At 48.2% G+C, this 22,735-nt stretch overlaps 1 protein-coding gene across 4 annotated transcripts in view; it reads right to left on the reverse strand.

The window, feature by feature from the left end:
* Positions 1 to 21,778: 21,778 nt before the first annotated feature.
* The window catches only part of NUP214 (nucleoporin 214), an 86,901-nt gene continuing 85,944 nt past the window's right edge, over positions 21,779 to 22,735 (reverse strand). For all 4 annotated transcript variants that reach the window (XM_061154389.1, XM_061154387.1, XM_061154386.1 and 1 more), the window contains exons 35-36: positions 22,543 to 22,567; positions 21,779 to 22,045 (exon numbers count right to left, since the gene is read on the reverse strand). In XM_061154389.1, coding sequence (XP_061010372.1) covers positions 22,012 to 22,045; positions 22,543 to 22,567 — 59 coding nt within the window. In that variant the 3' untranslated portion in view covers positions 21,779 to 22,011. The remainder of the gene's footprint in view (positions 22,046 to 22,542; positions 22,568 to 22,735) is intronic.

Below are 22,735 nucleotides of genomic sequence, written 5' to 3' on the forward strand. Positions count from 1 at the left end.
ATTTTAAATACAGCAGTGTGTACATGTCCATCCCAAACTCCCTAACTATCCCTTCCCCTATCCTTCTCCCCCACTCCCCACCCCTGGTAACCTTAAGTTCTAAGTTCACTAAGACTGTCAGTCTCTTTCTGTTCTGTAAATAAGTTCATTTGTATCATTTCTTTTAGATCCCACATATAAGGGATAGCATACAATATTTCTCCTCTCTGCTTACTTCACTCAGTATGACAATCTCTAGGGTCATCCGCATTCTGCAGCTGTCCTCTTGACACACGGCTCTGACATACATGATACAGAGTTACATCACGGTAATTCTGCCACGTGGACACATTCCTCCACTCTCTGATGGTGATGGAGGAGGAGAATCCAACCCCCCACCCCTACTTCACGAAATGAAGCTAATAATCCTATAGGAAGGACAGACGTAAAAAATGGTGCAGTGTTGGCAGAATCGATGGGTTTGATGGCCAGGGAACCCAAAAAGGTCTGAATCCTGCTCACAACCCATCTACTGCTCTGGGGGGCTCTGAGGGAGATGGACACCCGAGGAAGAAGCACTGCTTCCCTATTAGCTGGACAGGGGTCCTGAAAATTCAGCCCGAGAATCCAGAAAACTGGGTGCTACAGAAAGCCCCTTGGGTGCTAGTTTCACCCACCTCACCCCACCTCTCCACTGCCAAGGCTCAGCCATGTGACACGTCACTGTGGCTGCTTCGAGGGCAGAAGAAAGAAGACAAAGAGGTCCACGTTTACCACTTCTATTCAACCTGTGCACAGAGCAAAAAAGAAAGAAGAATATAACGTGCGAAGAGTTGTTAAGGAAAAAGAAAACTATTTGCCGTGAAATGAAAAATGCCTGTGTGTGCAGAAAATGCAAAGAAATCTACACAGAGAGAGAGAGAGAGACAACCAGAATAATAGAATTAATAAGCAAATTTAGCACAGTTACAGAGCACATGATCAATTAATAGAAATTAATTATCTTTCTATATACTATCAATTGTTCAGCATCATTTGCTGAAGATTATTCTTTCTCCACTGAATTGCCTCTTCACCTTCGTCAAAAATAAATTGAAAAAAAAATAAATTGAATGTATATGTATGCATCTGTATTTGAGCTCTCTATTCTGTATAATTGATCTATTTGCTTATCTTGACACCGGCATTGAATGGTTTTAAATATCATAGCTTTACAATAAGTTTTGAAGTCAAATAGCTTAACTTCTCTAACTTTTTCTTTTTTAATGTTGTTTTGACTATGGGCTTCCCTGATAGCTCAGTTAGTAAAGAATCCACCTGCAATGCAGGAGACCCCAGTTCAATTCCTCAGTTGGGAAGATCCCCTGGAGAAGGGATAGGCTACCCACTCCTGTATTCTTGGGCTTCCCTTGTGGCTCAGCTGGTAAAGAATCCACCTGCAATGCAGGAGACCCTGGTTTGATTCCTGGGTTGGGAAGATCCTCTGGGGTAAGGGAACAGCTACCCACTCCAGTATTCTGGCCTGGAGAATTCCATGGACTATACAGTCCATGGGATCCCAAAGAATTGGACGTGACTGAGTGGCTTTCACTTTCACTTTTGACTATTATAGGTTGTTCGCACTTCAGTATGAATTTTAGAATCAGCTACAAAAAAAGAGAGCCTACTGTGACTTTCATGGGGTTGCACTGAATCTGTAGATCAGTTTGGAGAGAACTGACATCCCTTAACAATATAGTCTTCTGATTCATGCATATATATCTCTCCTTTTATTTAAATTCATGCAATACTTTGTAGTTTTCAGTATATAGGTCTTGTATCATAAACCTTGTCAGATTTATACCTAAGTCATTTATACATTTGATGCTATTGTAAGTGGTCTTTGCTTTTTAAATTTCAATTTAAAAAATTTTTTTCAATTTTTGATTATTCATTGCTAGTATGTGGAAATACAATTGACTTTTTACATTGACCTTATGTCCTGCAACCTTGCTAAAGTTCCTTACTAGTTTTAGTAGTTTTATAGATTTCATAGAATTTCCTATAGATAATCATGTTATCTGCAAACAAAGCTTAACTTCTTCCTTCTAATCTGGATCCTTTTGTTTCTTTTTCTTGCCTTAGTGCATTGACTAGAACTTCGTGTACAACATAGAACAGAGGAGGTAAGAATGGAATTCTTGCCTTGTTCTGAATCTGAGGTGAAAGTATTCTTTCCCCATTAAGGACGATGTTAACAGTAGGCTTTTTTTTTCTAGAGGCTCTTTATCAAGTCAAAGAGATTTTTTAAAAAAATTTCTACTTCATTGAAAATTTTTGTCAGAATTAGACAGTGGATTTTATCAAATGTGTTTTCTGTATCTATTGAGATGATCATATTTTTTAAATTTTTTACTCTGTTAATATAATTGTATTGATTGGTTTTCAAATGTTAACTCAATAATCAATTGCTAGAATAAATCCCACTCAATCATTATCTTATATAAATTGGAGTTGATGCCTAAACTTTTGTTAAAAATTCTTACATCTATATTGATGAGTGATATTTGTAGTTTTCCTTTATATTATATATCTTTTTGGGGTTTTGTTATCTGAGTAGTGTTAGCCTCGTAGAACAAATTGGGATGCATTCCATTCTCTTCAATTTTGGGGGAAGAGTCGGTATACAATTGACATTATTTTTGCTTAAATATTTGCTGGAGCTCACTAGGAAAGTCATTTGGACCTGAATTTTTCTTTATGGGAAAGTGACATTATCATCCATAACTTTCCTATAAAGAAAACTCCAGATCCATATGGGTTTTCGCTGCTGTTGTTGTTACTTTCCCCCCTCTTTTTCTGCTTTTTTTTAGATTGGTTTAATGTTTCCATTTTGTCCCCTTTGTTGGTTCATGAGCTATAACTCTTTGTTGTGCCATTTAATTTGTGCCCCCAGGAGTCTCTGCTTCCCCCAGTCCTGTGAGGCTTACTATTTAACCTACCATAATCTGTCTTCGGTTGATACACTGTTTGAAGTGTAGTTGATGAACCCTACAATAGTATGAGACTTGAAAAATACCTCCCACAATTTTTATATTTACTCATATCGTTAACATTTCTGATGTCTTTCGTATTTCCGCCATCTCTCCTCCCTTTTCAGGGCGTTTCACAACACATACATTAAGCTGCCTGAGATTGTTCTTCAGTTTATTGGTGCTCAATTTCAATTTTTTCTCAGGATCCTTTGTGTGGTTCATTTTGGATGTTCCTATTGCTGTGTTTTCAAGTTCACTAATCTTCCTCCAAAGTATCAATCTGTACAAAGGTATTAATCCCATCCAGGATATTCTCATTTCAGACATTATAATTTTCATCTCTACTTTGATCTGGGTCTTTTCCATGTCCCTATTTAACATGTTCAGTCTTTTTTTTTTTTTTAAAGCTTCTTAAACATATACAGTTTTAATAATGATTGAAAAATTCTTGACCACTAATTATATCACCTGGGTCACTTCTGGGTTAGTTTCAATTGATTTTTCACCTCACAACAGCTCACATTTCTCTTTTTGCATACTTGGTAATTTTTGATTGGATGCTGGACATTGTGAACTTTATTTCATTGCGTACTGGGTATTTTGTATTCCTATGAGTTTCCTGGGCTTAGTTCTGGGATCTGGAAGCGATCTTATTTATCTGGGCCTTGCTTCTAAGCTTTGTTAGATAAGATCGGCATTTTGTTAGGAGTAATTTCCCCCTGCTGCTGAGGAAAGACCCTTCTGAGTATATTGTCTAATGCTAAGTGAATAATGAGGTTTTCCACTCTGGTTGACAGGAACCAGCACTAGTTTATGGCCTGGAGTCCTTAGGACGTTGCCTCTAAGCCTTTCATGTTGCTTTCTCCCCAGACATGGGGTTTCCTCACATGTGTGTGCTGACGAGTGCTCAGCCCCGGAGACAGACCCTCGGCAGAGTCCAGAGTCCGCCCTGTGTCCCTCCGTCTGACACTCCGCCTTACGAACGCAGAAGGGCTACTGGGCCCCACCTGGATGCTCCTTTCTGGTGCTGAGACCCGTTCGTGTTCCCTGGGCAGGACACTGGGGCAGTGGTAGGATTCACCTCGTTTGTTCCTTGAATCCCACGGGTCCCTGTCACTTGCTGTTTGCTGTCAACTGTCTTGAAAACTGACCAGATTTTTAGTTGTTTCAGAAAGAAGGTAAATCTGGTATCTACCAATTCATCTTCCTGGAAACAGACAAAGTCAGCTTCCGTGGAAATAAAAAAGAATCCGTGGGCCAGTGTCACGCATTTCTACAATTTCTGGACGAAAAGAACTCTGAAATAACCAAGAACTAGAGGGATGGACTAATTTTTTTGAAAAAGGCATTATGGCAGCAATTTCACAGGAATACAATGACCCATCCGAAAGGACAACAGTGATCCTCACATTTATGAATTCATTCGTAAGTAACAGCTGAAAACCATGACCAATTCAAGGCAATGCCAATACTCACTGAAGAAAATCTGGCCCGCCCCCAAACTTCAAGAATCCCCACTCTCTGGACAGGCTTTGATGCAGTGGAAAGTCACATGATAGCTACACATCTCAACGGGGACCTAAGGTTCTCTGTAGATTTTCCCCATGCTTTCAGCTGGGAATACCTCATATGGGTAAACTTTTCTGAGTCATTTTCCTTGCATGTGAAGGAAATCTAAGGAATTCTGTGTGGAAGGAAAACTTCCATTTTTAGATCCACAGACCCTTCTGGAGGATGTTGCCCAGAGGTTTGGGAACTTGGTTCATAGCTCTGGCGTTGGTGACCAAGTTACAGGTTGAAAGAATTTTACTTTAAAGATGAGTGGTTTTGTCTTCCCCTCTAGCCCTCTTCCCTCTCCTACTCATCCAATCTGGTGTTAGTGCCAGGAGATAAACAGGCGTCACTATCGGATAGCATTAATAAACTTATAAGTGGCAACGGATCACCGTAACATAGGCCCCCGTGGTCCTGTTTCCCGTTACCAGGTAGCTAAGCTGGGTGTACTCTGACTGTTCTATTTGTTCTTGACAGAGGTTTATTGGGTAAGACAAAATAAACATCTTTGATTAAGAATCCAATTGGAAATTCAATTTACTTGGCTAGATTAGTTCTATCTGCTCAGGCAAGTTGTTCTTGTGCCCTGATCGACATTAAATGATGAGTAGAGTTGAGGTCCTTTCTCATTCCAAATTCCCTAATCCAATAACTTTGGCACAAAATACTCCTTTATAGAGCTTCCCCGGTGGCTCAGTGGTAAAGAATCCGCCTGCCAATACAGGAGACGTAGGTTTGATCCCTGGGTCGGGAAGATACCCTGGACAAGAAAATGGCAACCTACTCCAGCATTCTTGCCTGGGAAATCCCCTGGACAGAGGAGGCTGGTGGGCTACAGTCCATGGGGCTGCAAGATAGTCGGACACAACTGAGCAACTAAATAACTCCTTTATGGGCGAGAAGAGCCACTGCAAAGAGAAATGAGTTTGAGAGAAGCCCGAGGTACATTCTGATCTTATATCCGAGAGAGTGGATGAACACCATCATGAAAAGGCTGATTTCTACAACAAAAATCAGACTAGAAGCTTCTTCGGGGCAGAATTTTAATTTCTGTGTATTTGCAGTTTCCAATTTCAGGCCCAGTGCACTTTGAGAGAGCTGGCTTTAACATGGATGAATGAAAAATGAAATCTCAGCTTCGTGGGTGCCATTCCACTGGGGAAACATGTGCAGAGAGGGCATTAGGGACACGCAGAGGCACTTAGGGACTCGTGTGGGTGAACAGCCACGACCCACGCTTTGCACCTTTGAGTGACAGGCACCTGTGGAGCCAGAGTTGCAAATGCACCAAATGTTCCTGCTGCCCCCTAAGACCTCCCGGGACTACAGGGACCCACATCCCAGGTAGATTCCCAGGATGCCACTTTGAATAATTGATACTCAGGGCCTGTGGCTGAAAACGTGAAGATAAAACATTTACCACAGTTTGACTGTGGTTATTTTTCTTATCCAGTGAACATCTATTGCACAAGCTGACCTATCTCGCATATCTTTTTGAGCTGTAATGCTCTAAGAAAGATTTAGCTCTGGGCGGTCAAGCTCATTTGTTTTGGAGTATAAACAGCTAACAGAGAACAGCCTCAGAGCTTGCGACAGACTCACTTTAGCTCTTCAATTATTGCTATATACTGAGTGCAAGGCTCCTTATGTGCAATAAATGAGAAGTAGGTCAGGTATGGGGAACTCAGGCTGTTGTGCTCAGTCTAATAAGGGAGGATAATAATACCAGCTTTACACATAACGTCTCATTTAATCCTCAACAAATCTGGATGAATATATTATCATTCCTCCTCTTTTTAAAAACCACTTCCCCTTTTTATATTTATGAAACAACTGGGGCTCAGAGAGGTTAAGTGATTTGCTTGAAGTCACATAGCTAGGATGGAATTCTAGCCCAGAATTCCTCGTGTCCACATGATCTTAACCAATAAACTCTACTTGCTGGATTGAGTCACTTTCTTCCCATTTTTAGGTCTGAATTCCCTTCTGTATTGAGGATGGAATTGAAAAGGACAATTTTCAGCCCCCAAACGCTGTGCTTCTTTGAATCCCACTGGGGCTGGCTTTGCTGCGTGCCAAGGCCACGGGAGGGCCCGCCTCCACCCAGAACACACATCCCACAGCCAGCAACACACTTGGTGAGAAGAGGGCCTGTGGCTGGAGCGGTCGGACCCACTGCCCATCAGGAGGAAGCGTGACGGGTGCGCTGTGCTAATGAGGGATCGGCTGTGCAGACGCGCACAGGAAGTAGGAGACGCGACTACATGCTCGTGGACGGTGACCACCAGTGCCAGCATCGGCGACACCGACCACTTGGCTTGAATGTCTCAGAGATGATGTTTATTCCTGTTTCCAGAATGACTCAAGATGAAGAAAGCCACAGCTGCAGATAAGAGTCAGGGGTCAGGGGGCGGGTCAGCTGCCCGAAGCCCCAAGGGGAGACGTGGAACCGGCCTGAGTGCAGCTCGGAGCAACTGCTGCTACTTGATCAAAGAGAGAAGCGTGGCTCTCGTGGGCCCAGGGCAGGAGGGCTGGTGGCAGAGGTCTGGGCTGCACTGTAGGTAGAAACTTGCAATTATAGCAATTTCATTTCCCTACGCTGGGGCATGTCTTTGTTCCCTAAAACACAGAGCATGAAAGTGATTTGAAAGCAAAACAGCCCAGGACTTGAGAATTCTAAGTGCTTCTGAAAATGCCGACTGGTGACAGCCACGCGGTTCCGTCGGCTCACACGGCTCCTTCTGTCAGCTGCAGCCAGTGAGTCAAAATTTGGCACCGCTGCCCTTCCTGCTCCTCCCGCACCCCCTGGGCCAGCTGGAGGGCTCTGGGATGGCAGATTAGCAAGGGGTGGGGCTGGAGAGGAGCATGGCGGTGTGAGTTGTGGATCTGGTGGCTCTTACTTGCAGGGAACCTGTAGCCTGGATGGGTGTGTGTGTGTGTGTGTGTGTGTGTGTGTAGCCTGGACAGGTGTGTGTGCATGCATGTGTGTGTGTGTGTGAGGCTTGCACCCTCCTGCGCCAGGATGAGTCAGGCAGAAGCAGGGGCCAAGTATCTTTCAGCCTGAGGCCTGTCCCTCCTCAGGGGCTGAGTAGATGAAAGCAGGGCAGGTCTGTGCCCAGGTGGGGGGTGCGGGGGGGGGGCATGGGGGCTCACCTGCTTGAGCCCGGCTGCCACAGCTCGTGGGTCTCTCGCCTCTCCCCGGGAAGCCACGGGTGAGACTCCTGGTGACGTGCGGGCATGGCCTAGTGCACACCTGCTCCGTGAGGCGTGCGGCCTCTGCCTGCTTCTAACTTGGCCGGAGGAGAGGACCAGTTCCAGCTGGAAAGTCTCAAGAGGACAGCTTTGTACCCAGGCCTCTCTGCGTCCGGCCTGTGCCCCCCATCACCTGCCGCGGGCCACAGACAGCGAGTCCAGCCCCAAGCGAGCACTGTTCAGGGATGCTGAGAACCCGAGGGCCACCGGGCAGGTGGGGACTGCCGGGCCAGCGACTGCAGTGACGCCGGTGGGGGGCTCCGGCCGGCTTGCGCAGAGAGCCAAGAGCCAGGCCCTGGGCTGGGAGACGCTGTCTGGCCCGGGTGTGATCAGCTGGCTCCATGCTCCTGATCAACAGCCCTGCCCCTACCCCCGTGTCCTCCCCTGCTGGGGTCTGGCTTCGGGGGAACCCCGGTTTGCTTCTGGAAAGTCATCCTGGGTGGCTTCTGCCTACGGTTCCTGACTCTGCCACCCTGGCGTGGTCGGGGTCTGTGGACAGACAGGGTTGACACGACCTCTGCCCGCACTGAGCTGAAAATTGGGGGTGCAGGGGGAGAAGGCATGGAACAGATCAGACAAACCAACAACCCACCCGTTCGACCGACGAATACTTGTAACTGCGATGTCGGCCTCGAAATGGCAGCAGGGCGGGACATAGTTGAGTCTGAACAGGGCAGGCAGCCCAGGGTGGCATGGGGGGCGCTGGCGGGGGAGCAGAAGGATTCAAGCTGAGACCTGCAGGGTGAGTGGAAGGCCCTGCAGCAGAGAAGAGCATGGAAGAGCTCTGAGCAGGGAGGGAGGCCCACCGCCGTATGAGGAAGAGAAAGTGCAGAAGGGCCTGCAGAGGAAGGTGGTGAAGCGAGAGGGGGCGGCCGGGGTGGGCAGGCCTGGATGTATGACCCGCAGGCCACGGTAAGGATTCCCTTCCCTGACCTTCTCGATGGCAGGCGTGATGGCTGTGAAAACCACCCAAAGGAGGATGAGCTCGGCCTGCTGCGACGCGGGGCCCGAGGCTCTGGCCTGCCCCCCACCCCACCCCACCCCGCCTGCACAGACTCGCTCTCTGTGGCTGGCGATCCCGGGCCACAAACAATGTGGAGAATCTCCGGCCGGGGCTGTGGGATGGATGGGATTCTATTTATAAGCACAGAGGGAGGGGCTGAACAATGGAGCCACTGCAGCCTCTGTGGGTCTGTGGCCGACCTCCAGTGGGACTCTGGAAAGCCTCAAAGCCAGACCCCCCCGGAAGAGACGGCGCAGGAAGGAGGGGATTAGCCGGCCAGAGGGCGTGGGGCCAGCTGCTTCCTCCAGGGTCTGATCACCTTCCTCCGAAAGAGGCTGGCAAGTCCCCATCTGCGGACGGCGTGTGCCAACACGGGCTCAACGGCCTCGGCCCCTGCCCCCACCCCGCCTCCCCGGGGGCTGCGGCTTAGACAGACGATCACGTACAAGGTTGGAGCCAGTGACTACTCGACAGGCAGAGCGTTTACCGGGGTCCACATCCAATGTTGTTCCGTGGGGTGGACGCGACAGGCGTGTGAGGGGCTTGGCAGGGTCCTTGGCACAATTGGGCAGGTATTTCTTCTAGGTCCTTGGTACAATCGGGCAGGTATTTCTTCTAAAAGGAGTGACCAGCTTGAGGGAGAACGATTGTGAGAGCCAGTGATGATGGCCTGGCCTAGCTGAGGGCAGGGGGCTGTGGGGTGGGGCAGGCAGGAAGCATCACCTGGGGTTCCTTTCTGGCTCCACCGCTACCCACGCTTAGGACTCAGCAAACTGCTTCCTCACTTGGCCTCATTCTCATCTGAAAGACCTAAGTTACCCCTGAAAATGTCCGTGAAGCGCTCAGGACAGGCAGTGCCTGGCAGCTGGTAATCACTGAATGAGTTCTCACTCCTGTTATCACCAAACACGAGAGAGGAACGTCTTGGAAACACAACCCCCGGGAAATAAATAAGCTCTGCTTTTGTCCAGAGACATCCACGATGAAGCAAAGATGAGTTCCAAGGAACCTGGCTCCAGAAGAAAGGTTCCATGGTCACAATATTTGGGAAACGGCAGACTATTTCATCTTTTTCATTTACAAAGCAAATTTGCATATTAAAGATACACAAAGAGTCCTTCAATATAAAGATTTCGTTCTGTTCACTCTTTTCCCCAACTTATCTGACCCATGGAACCCTTTATGCTTTGGATGAATATACAAACTTTCTGGGCTTCCTGCGTAGCGCTAGTGGTAAAGAACGCGCCTGCCTAATGCAGGAGACATAAGAGATGCAGGTTCAATCCCCGGGTCAGGAAGATCCAGGGCATGGCAACCCACTCTAGTATTCATGCCTAGAGAATCTCCTGGACAGAGGAGCCTGGAGGGCTACAGCCTGTGGGGTCACAGAGAGTTGGACATGACTGAAGCGACTTAGCACGCACGCACAATCCTCCCACAGGAAACGTTCTGAAGACAGCGGAGGTTTGGGGGCTAAAACCATCTCAGTCTGATTGCTTTTTCCCTCCTCAGGTGAGTGAGGAACAGACAATTCAGAGCCAACCAGGGTAGGAGGAAGGGACTGATGGTAGAAGCCGGGGGCCAGGAGGTACACCTGCCCTGCTCTCCTCTCAGCAGGCGACACCTCCTAACAGGAGCAGGACGGGGAGAGCCGGCAGATGCCTGGAGGCGCTGGACAGGCGCTTCCTGAGACAGAGTGGGAACCTGGGGCTGATGGGACCGAGAGGAAAGCAGGACAGAGCTGCCTCTCCTCCTCCTCCAGTACTTTGTCTAAAAGGATGACGTGGAGGCAAGACAGCAGGAGTGAGTGGCGTGGGAGACAGGATGGTCGGGGAGGGGACCTCCTTCCACCGATTAATCGGGGACACCGCCCCGAAGGTGAGGTGCCTTCAGGGGAGGCTGCCTCCCCTGCCTTCAGACACTGCCTCCAGAAGAAGGAGGTGACGGCCCACCTGTGCCTTCTCTTCTGAGCAGGTGCCCAAAACGCCACTGAAACTTAAAACTCGGTGCTTCTCATCAATGATTTCAGAAAGATCCTTTAGCCCTGCTGACTCAAAAAATAGCATGCAACCTAAAAGTTGAGGGTTCTGTTTTATTTGGTGGAAAATTTTAGGACTTAAGGCCAGGAGGGAGTCTGAATGTCAAGCAAATTGTTGTGAATGAAAGAAAACCAGATATCCTAAGTTAAGGAAGCTAGTGCTTTTCTATGTATGGGAGGAGGCAAGCGTCTGGGCTCACTGAAGTCATCCCTTTCACACGCACCTCAGCCATCTGGGGCCGTTTCCTGTGTTTTTCACATTCTGAGCTTCCTCGGGGCTCACTGTAGGGAGTGGTTGCGGTCTGACAGCTGGCAGATGGATGGCAGGTGTTCTTTCCTCCCCGCATCCCCTCAGGGCTCAGCAGCTCACCTTCCCTGGGGGCTGCAATATTTGTTGTTAACTGATATGGCAGGAAATACTCCACCTCTCAGTTCCTCCTCTTGGTCCAGAATTCGATCAATATTTGGGAGACATCTCATGACCAATTTTTGTCTCCCACGGTGCTGGGAGGCTCATCCTAGATCAGGCAAAAGTTCTCACTGATGCATCACTCCAGGTGTTAATTTTTGGATCAGGCTCATTGGGAGATAATCAAAGGGCTTCCCTGGTGGCTCAGACGGTAAAGAATCCGCCTGCAATGCAAGAAACCTGGGTTTGATCCCTGGGTCGGGAAGATCCCCTGGAGAAGGGAAAGGCAACCCACTCCAGTATTCTTGCCTGGAGAATCCCATGGACAGAGGAGCCTGGCGGACTACAGTCCATGAGGTCACAGAGTCAGACATGACTGAGTGACTAACTCTTTCACTTTCTGATATTAAAGCTTCTCTGGATCCTCTATCTACTAACCTATTATGGTCCAGGAAATATTTCCCTTGTTGCTTCTTCCCGTATCTAGAATCACACTATTACAATTTTTCTGTTATACACGTGATCTATTTCTTCAAGATGTTTAGCCATCATTAATTTGGCCCCATTATTAATTTGGCCGGAGGCCTGGTTACACATCGTGTAATGCAGGAGACAACCATCTTTTGTTTTTTTAAAATAACTTTATTTTGGCATGCTGGATCTCCACCGCTGTGTGGGCTTTTCTCTACTTGTGGAGTGGGGGCTGCTTGCTAGTTGTGGTGCATGAGCTTTCCACTGCAGTGCCTTCTCTTGTTGCAGAGCGCAGGATCTAGGGTGTGTGGGCTTCAGTAGTTGTGATCCCTGGGCTCTAGAGCACAGACTCAATAGTTGTGGTCCATGGGCTCAGCTGCTCTGGGGCGTGGGGGATCTTCCTGGACTAGGGATCAAACCTGTGTCTCCCAGCATCAGCAGGCAGATTCTTTACCACTGAGCCACCAGGGAAGCCCAACAACCCTCTTATAAAATAGCTCCCGCCAAAATCTTGGCTTCCTCTGCCCAGCAAATAAAAAATTATGGAGACAGGGTCTGGAGGAAATAGAAAGATGGCTTTGGTTCTCAGCTGGCTGAAGGGAGAACACAGCAGGTTAGCGCCTCAAGAACTGTGCCCCTACCACGGGGAATCTGAGGGGATCACACAGATGGGGCTCGCGGTCTGGGGTAAGTGGTAAGTGCAAAGCAGTGAGTCTTCATTCTTCTTGCATTGTTTCAAAACGGTCAGAGCTGGCATCAGGTAGGCAGGTACATGGGTCTGTCTCTGGTTTATGGTATTGCACCCTTCTTTCTAAAATGCAAAAAGCTACAGGGGTGATCTGCAAAGAAGCATGGGGAAGGTAAGCACCAGATATAGGATGTAATTTGCCTAGAGTTAGGGGAGGTCGGTGCAGGGTGTAACTCATGCGGAGTTAGGGGCAGTGGGTGCAGGGTGTCGTTTACAGAGCCCTGCAGTTAGGTCAGTGTTGAGAGATACAGACCACAGATTAGTAACAGTTAAAGTAAAGCTAGGAGTAATTAGCTCTTTCAGGCCCATTTGTTTCTTCTCTAGTCTGTTCACAGTTCTCTTTACTTTCCTTGTTCCCAGGAAAAATTCCACTTCTATTTTTGCTGCAACAAAATTGTGAGTAATACAGCTAGTAATGTGATTAAAGTTACAAGCAGGGATTTAAGCCATGCGTTTCCAGAGCCAAACCATCTTCCCAAAAGATCACCAAGGTTAGAAAATGGATCATCTCAGGCAGCCATCTGATTTTTCAGATGAGTCACTAAATGTGTTACATTAGAGGATTTGTCTGGTGTGTAAACACAACGTTCAACTTGAATTACGGCATCGGTGCCCCCTTGAGATGCTGTGAAGATATCAAGGGCCATTCGATTTTGCAAGACAGCTTTCCTCATCATAGAGACCTCAGAATTTAGCAGGCTAATAGCCTGGTTGCTATCATTTAAAGGCTTCTGCGTGAATTTTGTTAAGGTTTCAACGTGGGAAATTACATCTTCCAATCCTATGGAAGGCACAAAAATAGCTGCCAAGTGATCACACCAGTGGAACACAGATCTCTCAGTTCGTCAGGCTCGGATGGGTGGTAAATTTGCTGGAGTTACATCTAAATTTGTACATAAGTGGCCCTGAGCCCAAGGGAATCCTAAAGTATACCTTCCTAGCCACCCAGGGCCACAGATTGGACCCACAGAGCCATTCAGTCCTGTTAGGTGCCACCCAGTTTATTTCCGGTTGTCTGATCCAATCTGTTCCATACCAATCACTATCTTTAAGGGAAATTATATACTGGCATTTTTCATAAGGCACCCAGTCTAATTTTCTAGTGTTATTAGGCTAATTAGTATGATTTGATTGTTCCCAGCATAGGGAGGCCTTTAGAGTACTTAGACAACAATAGCCTGGTGTTTTAGCCAGACAAATCCATCACACAACTGGGGAACGGTCCCTCCTGAAAGCACAGAATTTACTTTTTTTTGACTGAAATTTAGCTTGTTGTTCTGATTGAGCTTGAGTAACCTAAAGGGAAATTTCATATTTATGGCCAGGGTCAGAATAGGTATGTTTGATTGGTCGAGTGAATGGGTCCCATCTAGTGTTATCAATGGTGGCCCAGACAGAACTATAATTCCTTTCTTCTAAAATAAACTTTCTAAGAGTCATCCAATCAGAGCCTCGGAGGGGAGAAACCCACCATGGTAAACCAGAAGTACGGGATGCAGGTAATTGACCAGAAACCCAACAATCTGCATAAGATCACGTCCATGATAGAAAAATATTTGATTCATCTGTAAGAGTCCAAGAAACCGAGAAGAAAATGTTACGAATAATCATACATGTCAGGTCCAGCATCTTGGGGTAGCAGTCTCTTTTTGTTGGGTCCTGGTGTTGGTATTTCTACATTAGGGCGACGCCTTAAAGTGAGTTTGAGGTCAGCAGTTCTCGCTACATACCATTCTGGTTCAGGAGCCCTTTTTAGGTGGGAAATAGGAATTCAAGAATCAATACCCTTCAGTTTCGCTGCACATGAGCTAGTTAAAAGACCCTGACAAGGGCCCTTCCATCTAGATTGGAGGGAGTCCTTTAGATTTGTCTTTTCCAGTATGCATAATCTTCTGGTTGTAAGTCACGGGACATCTGATCTTCATATGAGGACAGATTACTGTGATAAGCTTCAGAAACAAGCTTAGGATGTCCTGCTAATAATTTGATTAAAACTTTGCAAGTATATAATATATCTCCCTTTAGTAATACAGGATCATATAACCCTTCATCCATTCTCACTGGTCTCCCTGTGATAATCTTGAAGGGAGATAAATGATGTTAGCCAAAAGCAGTGGATCTGAGGTTGGGGAGAACCAATGGAAGGGTCGCAGGATAGGGAAAGGAATAAGCATCCATTATTTTAGCCAACTGAGTTTTCATTTGTTGGATTTGCCCTTTCTACTAACCCAGAAGACTGGGGGTGATAGGCACAGTGGGTATGTTGCATAATAGGCCAAATTTTACAAATTTCTTTAACAATTTGTCCAGTAAAATGAGTCCCTCTGTTGCTGTGTAGTTCTGGGGGGATTCCCCAGATGGGAATTCTTTCTAAAAGCAGCTTCCTGACTGATTGTGCCGTGGCCCTTCTGCAGGGGAATGCCTCAACCCAGTGTGAAAACACACAGATCATGACAAGAACATACAGATCATAACAAGAACATACTGATAACCTTGCAAGGGAGGCTTCTGCTATAAAAGCAATCTGCCATACTTCAGAAGGACTTGCAGGTCATGGAAAACTTCCTTGAGAACTACGCAGTGCCTTTCTTGGGTTATATTTTGGAAACGAAACACATCCTGAATAGACCTTCCGAGCTATGGTAAAGAAAGGCGTCCAAAAATATTGTTTACCCCACAACACCATCTTATCTGGGTTCCAAGGAGTTTACTCATGAATGTATTGTAAAACGGGATACTGGGTTGGAAAGAGAAGGGCACGTCTCCCATTTGGGCCTACTCTCTGCTGCAGTTGAAACCTCCCTCCCTTCTGTATACAGGTGTCTTTTCCTTGGCCTGCTACTGTTCTCTGAAACTTTAACAACGTGTTAGTGGGGTTACTGGAGACTGAAAAGGAAAAGGCAGTAGTTAGTTGGTTGTTGATTATGAGAGAGGCTGCTATCTTGGTGGCACCATCAGCTAAAGGGTTTCCTCTGGCCTCTGCGGTGTCAGCCTTTCAATGACCCGATATCTTAACAAGAGCAAGTGCATATGGAGGCAGAATGGCATCTCACAACTCTGCTACCTACTTCCCGTTTTTGATAGGCTGTCCTGAGGATGTCAGAAATCCTCTTTGTTTCCAAAGCATAGCAAAATCACGTGCCGCTCCCAAACCACAGCGGCTGTCTGTGTAGATACTGGCAGATTTTCCCCTTGCCAACTGACACACCCTGGTCAGTGCTATTAACAGCCTGTTGGGTGGAAGAGATATTAGGTAAAGGACCATTTTTGAGGATGGACACTGGAGAAACAGCAGCATAGCCAGCCTGGTATTCTCCATGAGGTCCTCGTAAATATGAACCATCAGTGAACAAAATAAGATTAGGATTATTCATCGGACTCTCTCCAAGGTCAATCCTAGGAAATAAGACTGTTAGTTGCAACAATACAATAGTGCTTTTCCTCATCCAATTTTTCTGGGAGCAAGGCGGCAGGATTAAGCGTGTTACACCTGTGGAGAGTTATGTTTGGTGAGAGCAGGACAATCTTATGAGAAGTTAATCGACTTGCTGAATAATGCTGTGCATGAGGAGAGTTTAGTAAGGCTTCCACAAAGCGTGGAACAAAGACAGTGACAGGGTGACTCAGAACTATCTCCCCTGTGGTTCAACACATCATAGCTATTGGAGTGACTGCTCGGAGACACGGAGGTAGGCCATTGGCCACTGCATCTAGCTGCAGGCTGTAATATCTATTGGTTGGAAGTAGCCTCCATGCCGTAGGGATAATACCCTAGTGCAGCACTCTTGTCTCCATGGACAAAGGCAAAAAGGTAAATCCTAATTTGGATGTCCCAAGGCTGGGGCCTTTACCAGGAGGCCCTTAAGGGTCTCCATAGCTTTAGAATGTTCTGTTTCCCAGCAAAGAGGTTCAGTTTGGTCTTGTTTAGCTAAATCATATAATGGTTGAGCTACTAGGGAAAAATTTGGAATCCAATTCCTGTAGTAGCTTGCAAGGTCTAGAAAGCCTCTCAGTTGTCTTTCTGTTCTCGGGGCAGGGAAGGCCAATATGTCCTTTACTCTGTCTAGATCAATTAAAAGCCACCCTTAGATATCACATGTCCTGAATTCTTTATATTAGCCTTGTGAAAGTGTTAGTCACTCAGTTGTGTCTGACTCTTTGAGACCCCATGGACTGTATCCCGCTAGACTCCTCTGTCCAAGGAATTCTCCAGGCAAGAATACTGCAGTGGGTAGCCATTCCCTTATCCAGGGGATCGTCCTGACCCAGGGATCAAACCGGGTCTCCTGCATTGCAGATGGACCCTTTACTTTCTGAGCCACCAGGGAAGCCCAGCTGTAATTTCTCTTTGGACCCCTCATGTCCTTTTGAAGCTAACTTCTGGAGTAAGTACAGGGTGTCTTGCTGACTATCTACTAAGGAATTTGAACACAATAGCGAGTCATTTACATATTGTATCAAGACTGATAAATGTGGAAAAACTAGATCATCTAAATCTGCTTTTAATACCTGAGAAAAGCAAGTGGGGCTTTCAGTGGAGCCCACTGGCATCACAGTCCACGTACAATGCCATTCATTCCAAGTGAAGGCAAAAAGATACTGATCACCAGGATGTGCAGGGATACTGAAGAATGTACTTCAGTATGTAGAGATCTATCATAGAAAATAAGTCACTGTTTTTAGGGAGATAGGACTAAGGTATGGGGGTTAGGTACCGCAGTGTGACAAGGAATAAAAATAGCGTTGATAGATCTCAAATCCTGTGTCAATCTCCAGCCTTTGCCATTAGGTTTTCTAACTGGCAGGATGGGAGTATCACAAGGGCTAGTGCAAGGGTCTGAATGGAAGCTGATAATCAAGGGTTTTACTCCCTCTATGGGCTTCCCTAGTGGCTCAGCGGTAAAGAACCCACCTGGCAATGCAGATGTGGGTTCAATCCCTGGATTGGGAAGATCCCCTGCAGAAGGAAATGGCATCCATTCCAGGATTCTTGCCTGGGAAATCTCATCGACAGAGGAGCCTGGTGGGCTACAGTCTGAGAATTGGCAAGAGTTGGACACGACTTGGTGACTAAACCACCACTAGAGTTCCCTCTATAGCTTCCTGCTTCAGTGGATATAGATGACGAATGGGCAGGGGTTATTTTGGTCTATGGTAACGTTAATGGTGATGTGGAATGTATTCTCCCTGTGTCAGTAGGATCACATGCCTGTAATTCTTTAGGCACTAGGCCTAGCAGTTTTCCTTGCTCTGTATCACCTTTATCACGGGCTGTAAACATTTTATGAAGAGAGAAATCTGATTGATCTTTTACACCTCAAAACATTTCTCCCTTAGGAGTAAAAGAAATCTGGGCGCCATATATTTCTAACGAATCTCTACCTATCAGGTGACTAGGGGTACTTTCTACTAGGAAAAAGGAATGTTTTTGAAGTTCTGCTAAGTAAAACTCTAAAGGTAATGATTTAAAAGCCTTAATGGGTGCACTGGAAATTCCCACTATTTGCACTGACGTATTATTCTGAGGGAGGGAGCCTTTGATTTCGGTAGGGTTTAAAACTGAGAAGGTAAAAAAAAAAAAACAAAAAACTGAGAAGGTGGCTCCTGTATCTACTAAGGTTTTAATCATTTCTCCTTGTATATTCATTTCTACTTCCCCAAGGCTGTTAGAAAGGAGGAGGGGGAAGACTCTCCAGGTTTCTTCAGAGCAGCCCTAATTCTTGTTTAACTTGAAATTCTGGTCTGAAATCTAGTCTGTCCTCGATTTTAAAAAATTTTCTGCAGTCCCTTTTTAGGTGACCAAGTTGATAACGGTAAAAGCAAACACTAGATTTATGAGTTATGAATCGGACCAAGAGTTGTTAACCACTGACAGACCTTGATTACTTAATTGGCGCAAGTGAAGGTTCATAATTTTTATAGCGGTGTCCTTTTCTTTTTAATGGTTTTGAAAAGTTGGTCTGCCAGCATGACAAAGGCATTTGTATGTAATACAGACCAACCTAAATCATGTCCTTTAAGTAGAGCAGCCAATTTCTCATCCAAACCTTCTAAAAACCTCTTGATATCAGCTTACATTAAGAAAGAGCTCATCGTGCCTTGCACTAGCCCTTATAACACTCCCATTCTGCCAGTTAGAAAACCTAATGGCAAAGGTTGGAGATTTGCACCTGATTTGAGATCTGTCAACGCTATTGTTATTCCTTGTCATTCTGTGGTACTCGATTTCTCACCCTGGACTCATGACAAAATAAACACGGCCATGAGAATGAGAGTCGCTTTTGAATGTTCCCTAGGGAGAAAGTATTTACTGTCTCTAAACGTGGAGCACGGACCATCTTTGTGGGAATCACCTGTGAAGCTTGTTGGAAACAGAGGTTCAAGGGACCAACTCAGCTCTGCTGGGCCAGCACCTCAGGTGGAAATAGACCCACCTGCGTTAGAGCTTTGTTAAGCAGGGATGACCCCCTCACCCAGAGTGGTCCCCTATCTGCTAAGCCTAGGGCTGGACAGCCAGGTGGAAGATGCCCCCCATCACAAACCAGATGAGGCTGACATGGGGATCTATCTAAAATTGTTTACCTGGGACACAGGGTGAGGTCTGTAGGCTGAGAAGGGCCACTGTTTAATGAGAACCTAGCCTGTGCTGGGTGCTCCAGGGGTGGGCCCTCCTTTCATCCTCACAAGGGCCCTCAAGGTTGGGATCTCACTGCCGAGGGAGACTAAGAGGGAAAACTCGTCCTAGTCCCGGAGCCAGTGAGGGTGAGAGTCAGGTCAGCCTGCAACGTCCACACCCTCTCCACAGCACCAGAGACCTGACTCAGAAACATCTCTGGGGGTTGCCAGAGACAGAAAGTAAAGCTGAAGACAGCACCACGATGCTCGTGGGGACAGGGTGGGGTTGGGGGGGGAACAGGATGGAGGGGTCACCCGCTCAGGTACTGGGGGTTCTACGGCCACAGCTACACGCAAAGGGACTTGGTTCACGCATCCAGTTTGTAAGTTGGGTTCACCTGGCCCCTGAGAAACCCAGTTTCTGGTCTCATCACTGCACTGCCTTCTGAAGCACCAGTTATGAATGAACGACATTTAGGTCTGGAAAAGTCCAGCAAAACACGACCTAGCTCATTAAACTGCCATCCTCCTCTTCCTTCCTGCCTTTCCTGAGTTACAGCAGAGATACAAAGCCAGCCTGCTGTGACTGCCCACCTCCTGCTGCCACTGGCCGCTCTGCGAGGAGGGCTGGGGGCAATCCCGCCCTGGGCTTCTCACTGGGACACGACACCCCTCCCTCCACCGGCTGCTCTCCGTCTGCCCCTACTTGGGAAAGGCGCAACTCTGCCGCCTCCTCCCTGGGCAGGCTGCACTCCCTGCCTGACATCCTGGGAGCTTGGGTTTCAGGGGATGCGTGTTGGCTGCGCGCTGAGATGACCCCTGCCACCTACCAGCGAAATTGACCCCAAAAAAGGAACTCGCAGGAGCTCTCACACCAGCCGCGCATTCCTCAGGGCTGCCGCCCTCCGGTGAGTGCGGGACCTTATCTGGCTGAGCACAGCTGATACGGCCTTCTAGAGAGATGTCACATGCCACCTCGATGGGGGATTACGCAGAGAATTTCAGGTCAAGGGTTTAGGCCAAACCAGCTTCTATTTATAAAAAAGCGCCTCTGGCGGGGAAACCGAAGGGCAGGAGATGTGCCGGTCAGCAGCGGGACACGCTGGGGCAGGTCAGCACCTGTCACTCAGTCACGCTGCTCCGTGAAAGCCAGGCCTGCCACTGGCCCACCACCGTGACAAAGGTCCTTTGTCTCAAGATGGCCCCATGTACAGGCAGGAGCACACGCCTGGGAGGAAAGGACCCTGGGCCGGCCATGTGGACGTCTGGCAACCAGCTCCGAGGCTGAGGGGCCTCCCGCGAGAACAGGTGGAGATGAGCTCTTCAATTCCATAAGGACCAAAAGGGTCCCCACGACAGGACTGAAGTCCAGGCTCTCTGAAGGAGGCAGACACCCTGTTTAGTGCAATGGACGAACAGACGCTCACTCTTCTCTCACAAACTGCACAGAAAACAGGGGCAGTCACCAGGGACCCAATCCTGCGTTGTGGCTCCTGAAACCCAGCGTGCTGCGCTAGCAGACTCCTCTTCTGATGAGCAGCAGGAACCGCTGAACTCAGCCCGCGTCCAGGCCCCATCTCAGTCCGGCGGAACCAGAAGCTGCTGGCCTGGGGCCTGTGGGTCTGCGTCACTCAGAGCCCCTTACAGAGTGGGCGCCGGCAGCAGGCTGTGGCCCGGCTCCTCGCCGAGGTCTACCCTCCCCACCAGCCCACAGAAGCAGCGAGGTTGTGCTGGCCGCAATGCGACACGCTACATCACGTGGAAAACTTTTATTAAAATGTTTCAAAATACAACTTTCAATATATGAAAATCTAAGTAACTGTCCCCTCCCACCCCTCCCCTGCTAATGACCAAGCTGGCACACTCTGAGCCTGAAAGGTAACATGCGCTTCTGCCTGTGCTTGGGGCAAGGCAGTCCTTGTCTGTCACCAACTGTCTAGGGTGTCACAGGCCTAAGAACTAAATACGCCCCGATCTGAAGAACTCTGCCTCACAAGCGCTTCAACGAGACTGAACTCGACCTCCAGGCCCCGCTAGCATGCGCGTGTGGTGACTGAGGGCAGTGGCGATGTCGTCTCAGCTCCTGGGTCTACCCAGGTCTGCGAGCACTGCGGTTCACAGACAGGAGCCGGGGTGATCACCCACAGCACCAGTGCCTGCTGGAGACGAAAGCGGTTTCTCAACTGACTGCCTAGCTCCTCTCCAGAGCATGAGAATCATTTGTGGGACGCTCAGCGCCCAGGACCAAGTCAGGAAGAGGAGCTGAGGGCTTCCCAGGGCAGCGTGCTGCCATCGCAGGCCCTGCCCGCCTCCACGCTCCTCACAGTCGCCCACGCTCTGAGGGGCTCATGCCGCTTCCGAGACTCGGCTAAAGCCCACGTCGGTGAGCTTCTTTCCCTCCAACTATTCGCCACGCTGGCACCTCGAGGGGCCTGATGCCCAGCAGCAGAAAGGAGTGAAGAAGAGACAGCAAGTCACGGCCTCAGAAAGGTGCTGGCCGGCATGCGACCTCTTCCGTCTGGGGGGCCGTCTGGGAGAAGCGCCAGCCTGGCCACAGCCCGCGCCAGACCCTTTTGGAGGCTGCCTCTGCAGGGAGATGTTGCTGGCTGCCGGCAGGCGGTGCAGGCTCTTCAGAGCCCAGAAATGGGGGACCTCTCTCCCTGGCTGTGAACGGAAGAGGCCTATACACATTCCGTGTAGATACAGACTGAACATTTAATAGCAGGGGGTACAACCAACACAAAACACAGCGCAGAACGAGCAGTCAGGCATCTCTGGAGTTTGGTTTCTGCTGTTTCTTTTGGGGGTGGTGGTGGTGGTGTATTACAATGAGAACATCCAGTCCAGAGGACTGCTGCAGGGTTCCTCAGAGAAGGGGAGCCAAGAACACACCGGGTCGCAGGAATGGAAAGGAATGCCAACACCCACTCAGCTTCTCCAGCCACCAAAGCCCTGGACAGACCTGCAAGGAAGTGCCGGGAGAGGAGGTCAGCTCCTGCTCCAGGAAGGGCTCTGGAGCTCATGCAACTGCCCGTGTTCAAAGAGCAGGACTCGGAACTTCCGGTGTCAGGCACTTCTGCACAGATGCAGAGCGCGAGGACAGAAAACCAGGACTTGGGGATGGGCTCGGAGCCCAGGGAGCTTCTGAGAATGAACAGGGAAATAAGGAAAAGCATCTCTCGGGTTCTGCCTTCCAGGCTCTGCTCAGCAGAAGGCATCATCCTCTCTCTCACACATGGCCCGGGAGAAGGCCAGGCCTGGAACCTCCGGCCACATGCCTACTGAGAGCAGCAAGTCCACAGACCCCAAAACCTGCTGCTGAAATGCCATTTCCAGGACAAGAGTTTAAACAGGAAAAGTAGATACCAAACTGTACAAGGAGACCAAAACTACTATTTTCACATACTGCAGATGCCTCCACCCTTATTTAATGACTCAAAACTGAAGAGGGATACTTACGAGTTAGAAGATCCAAAGGTGAATGCTGAAAAAGAGGAAAAGGGTGCAGTTAGAACACAGACACCTGAAAGACAAAGGTGGTCTCTAGGGCGCCTTGGGCCCCTCCCTGTGTCTCTACAGGAAGCCCTCCTCCCGCAAGACACAGGCCTGGGAGGGGGCGGGGGCAGGACGGGGCGTGGCCTGCTGGCTGTTT

Source organism: Dama dama, chromosome 11, assembly GCF_033118175.1.
Source record: "Dama dama isolate Ldn47 chromosome 11, ASM3311817v1, whole genome shotgun sequence".
Lineage (NCBI taxonomy): Eukaryota > Metazoa > Chordata > Mammalia > Artiodactyla > Cervidae > Dama > Dama dama.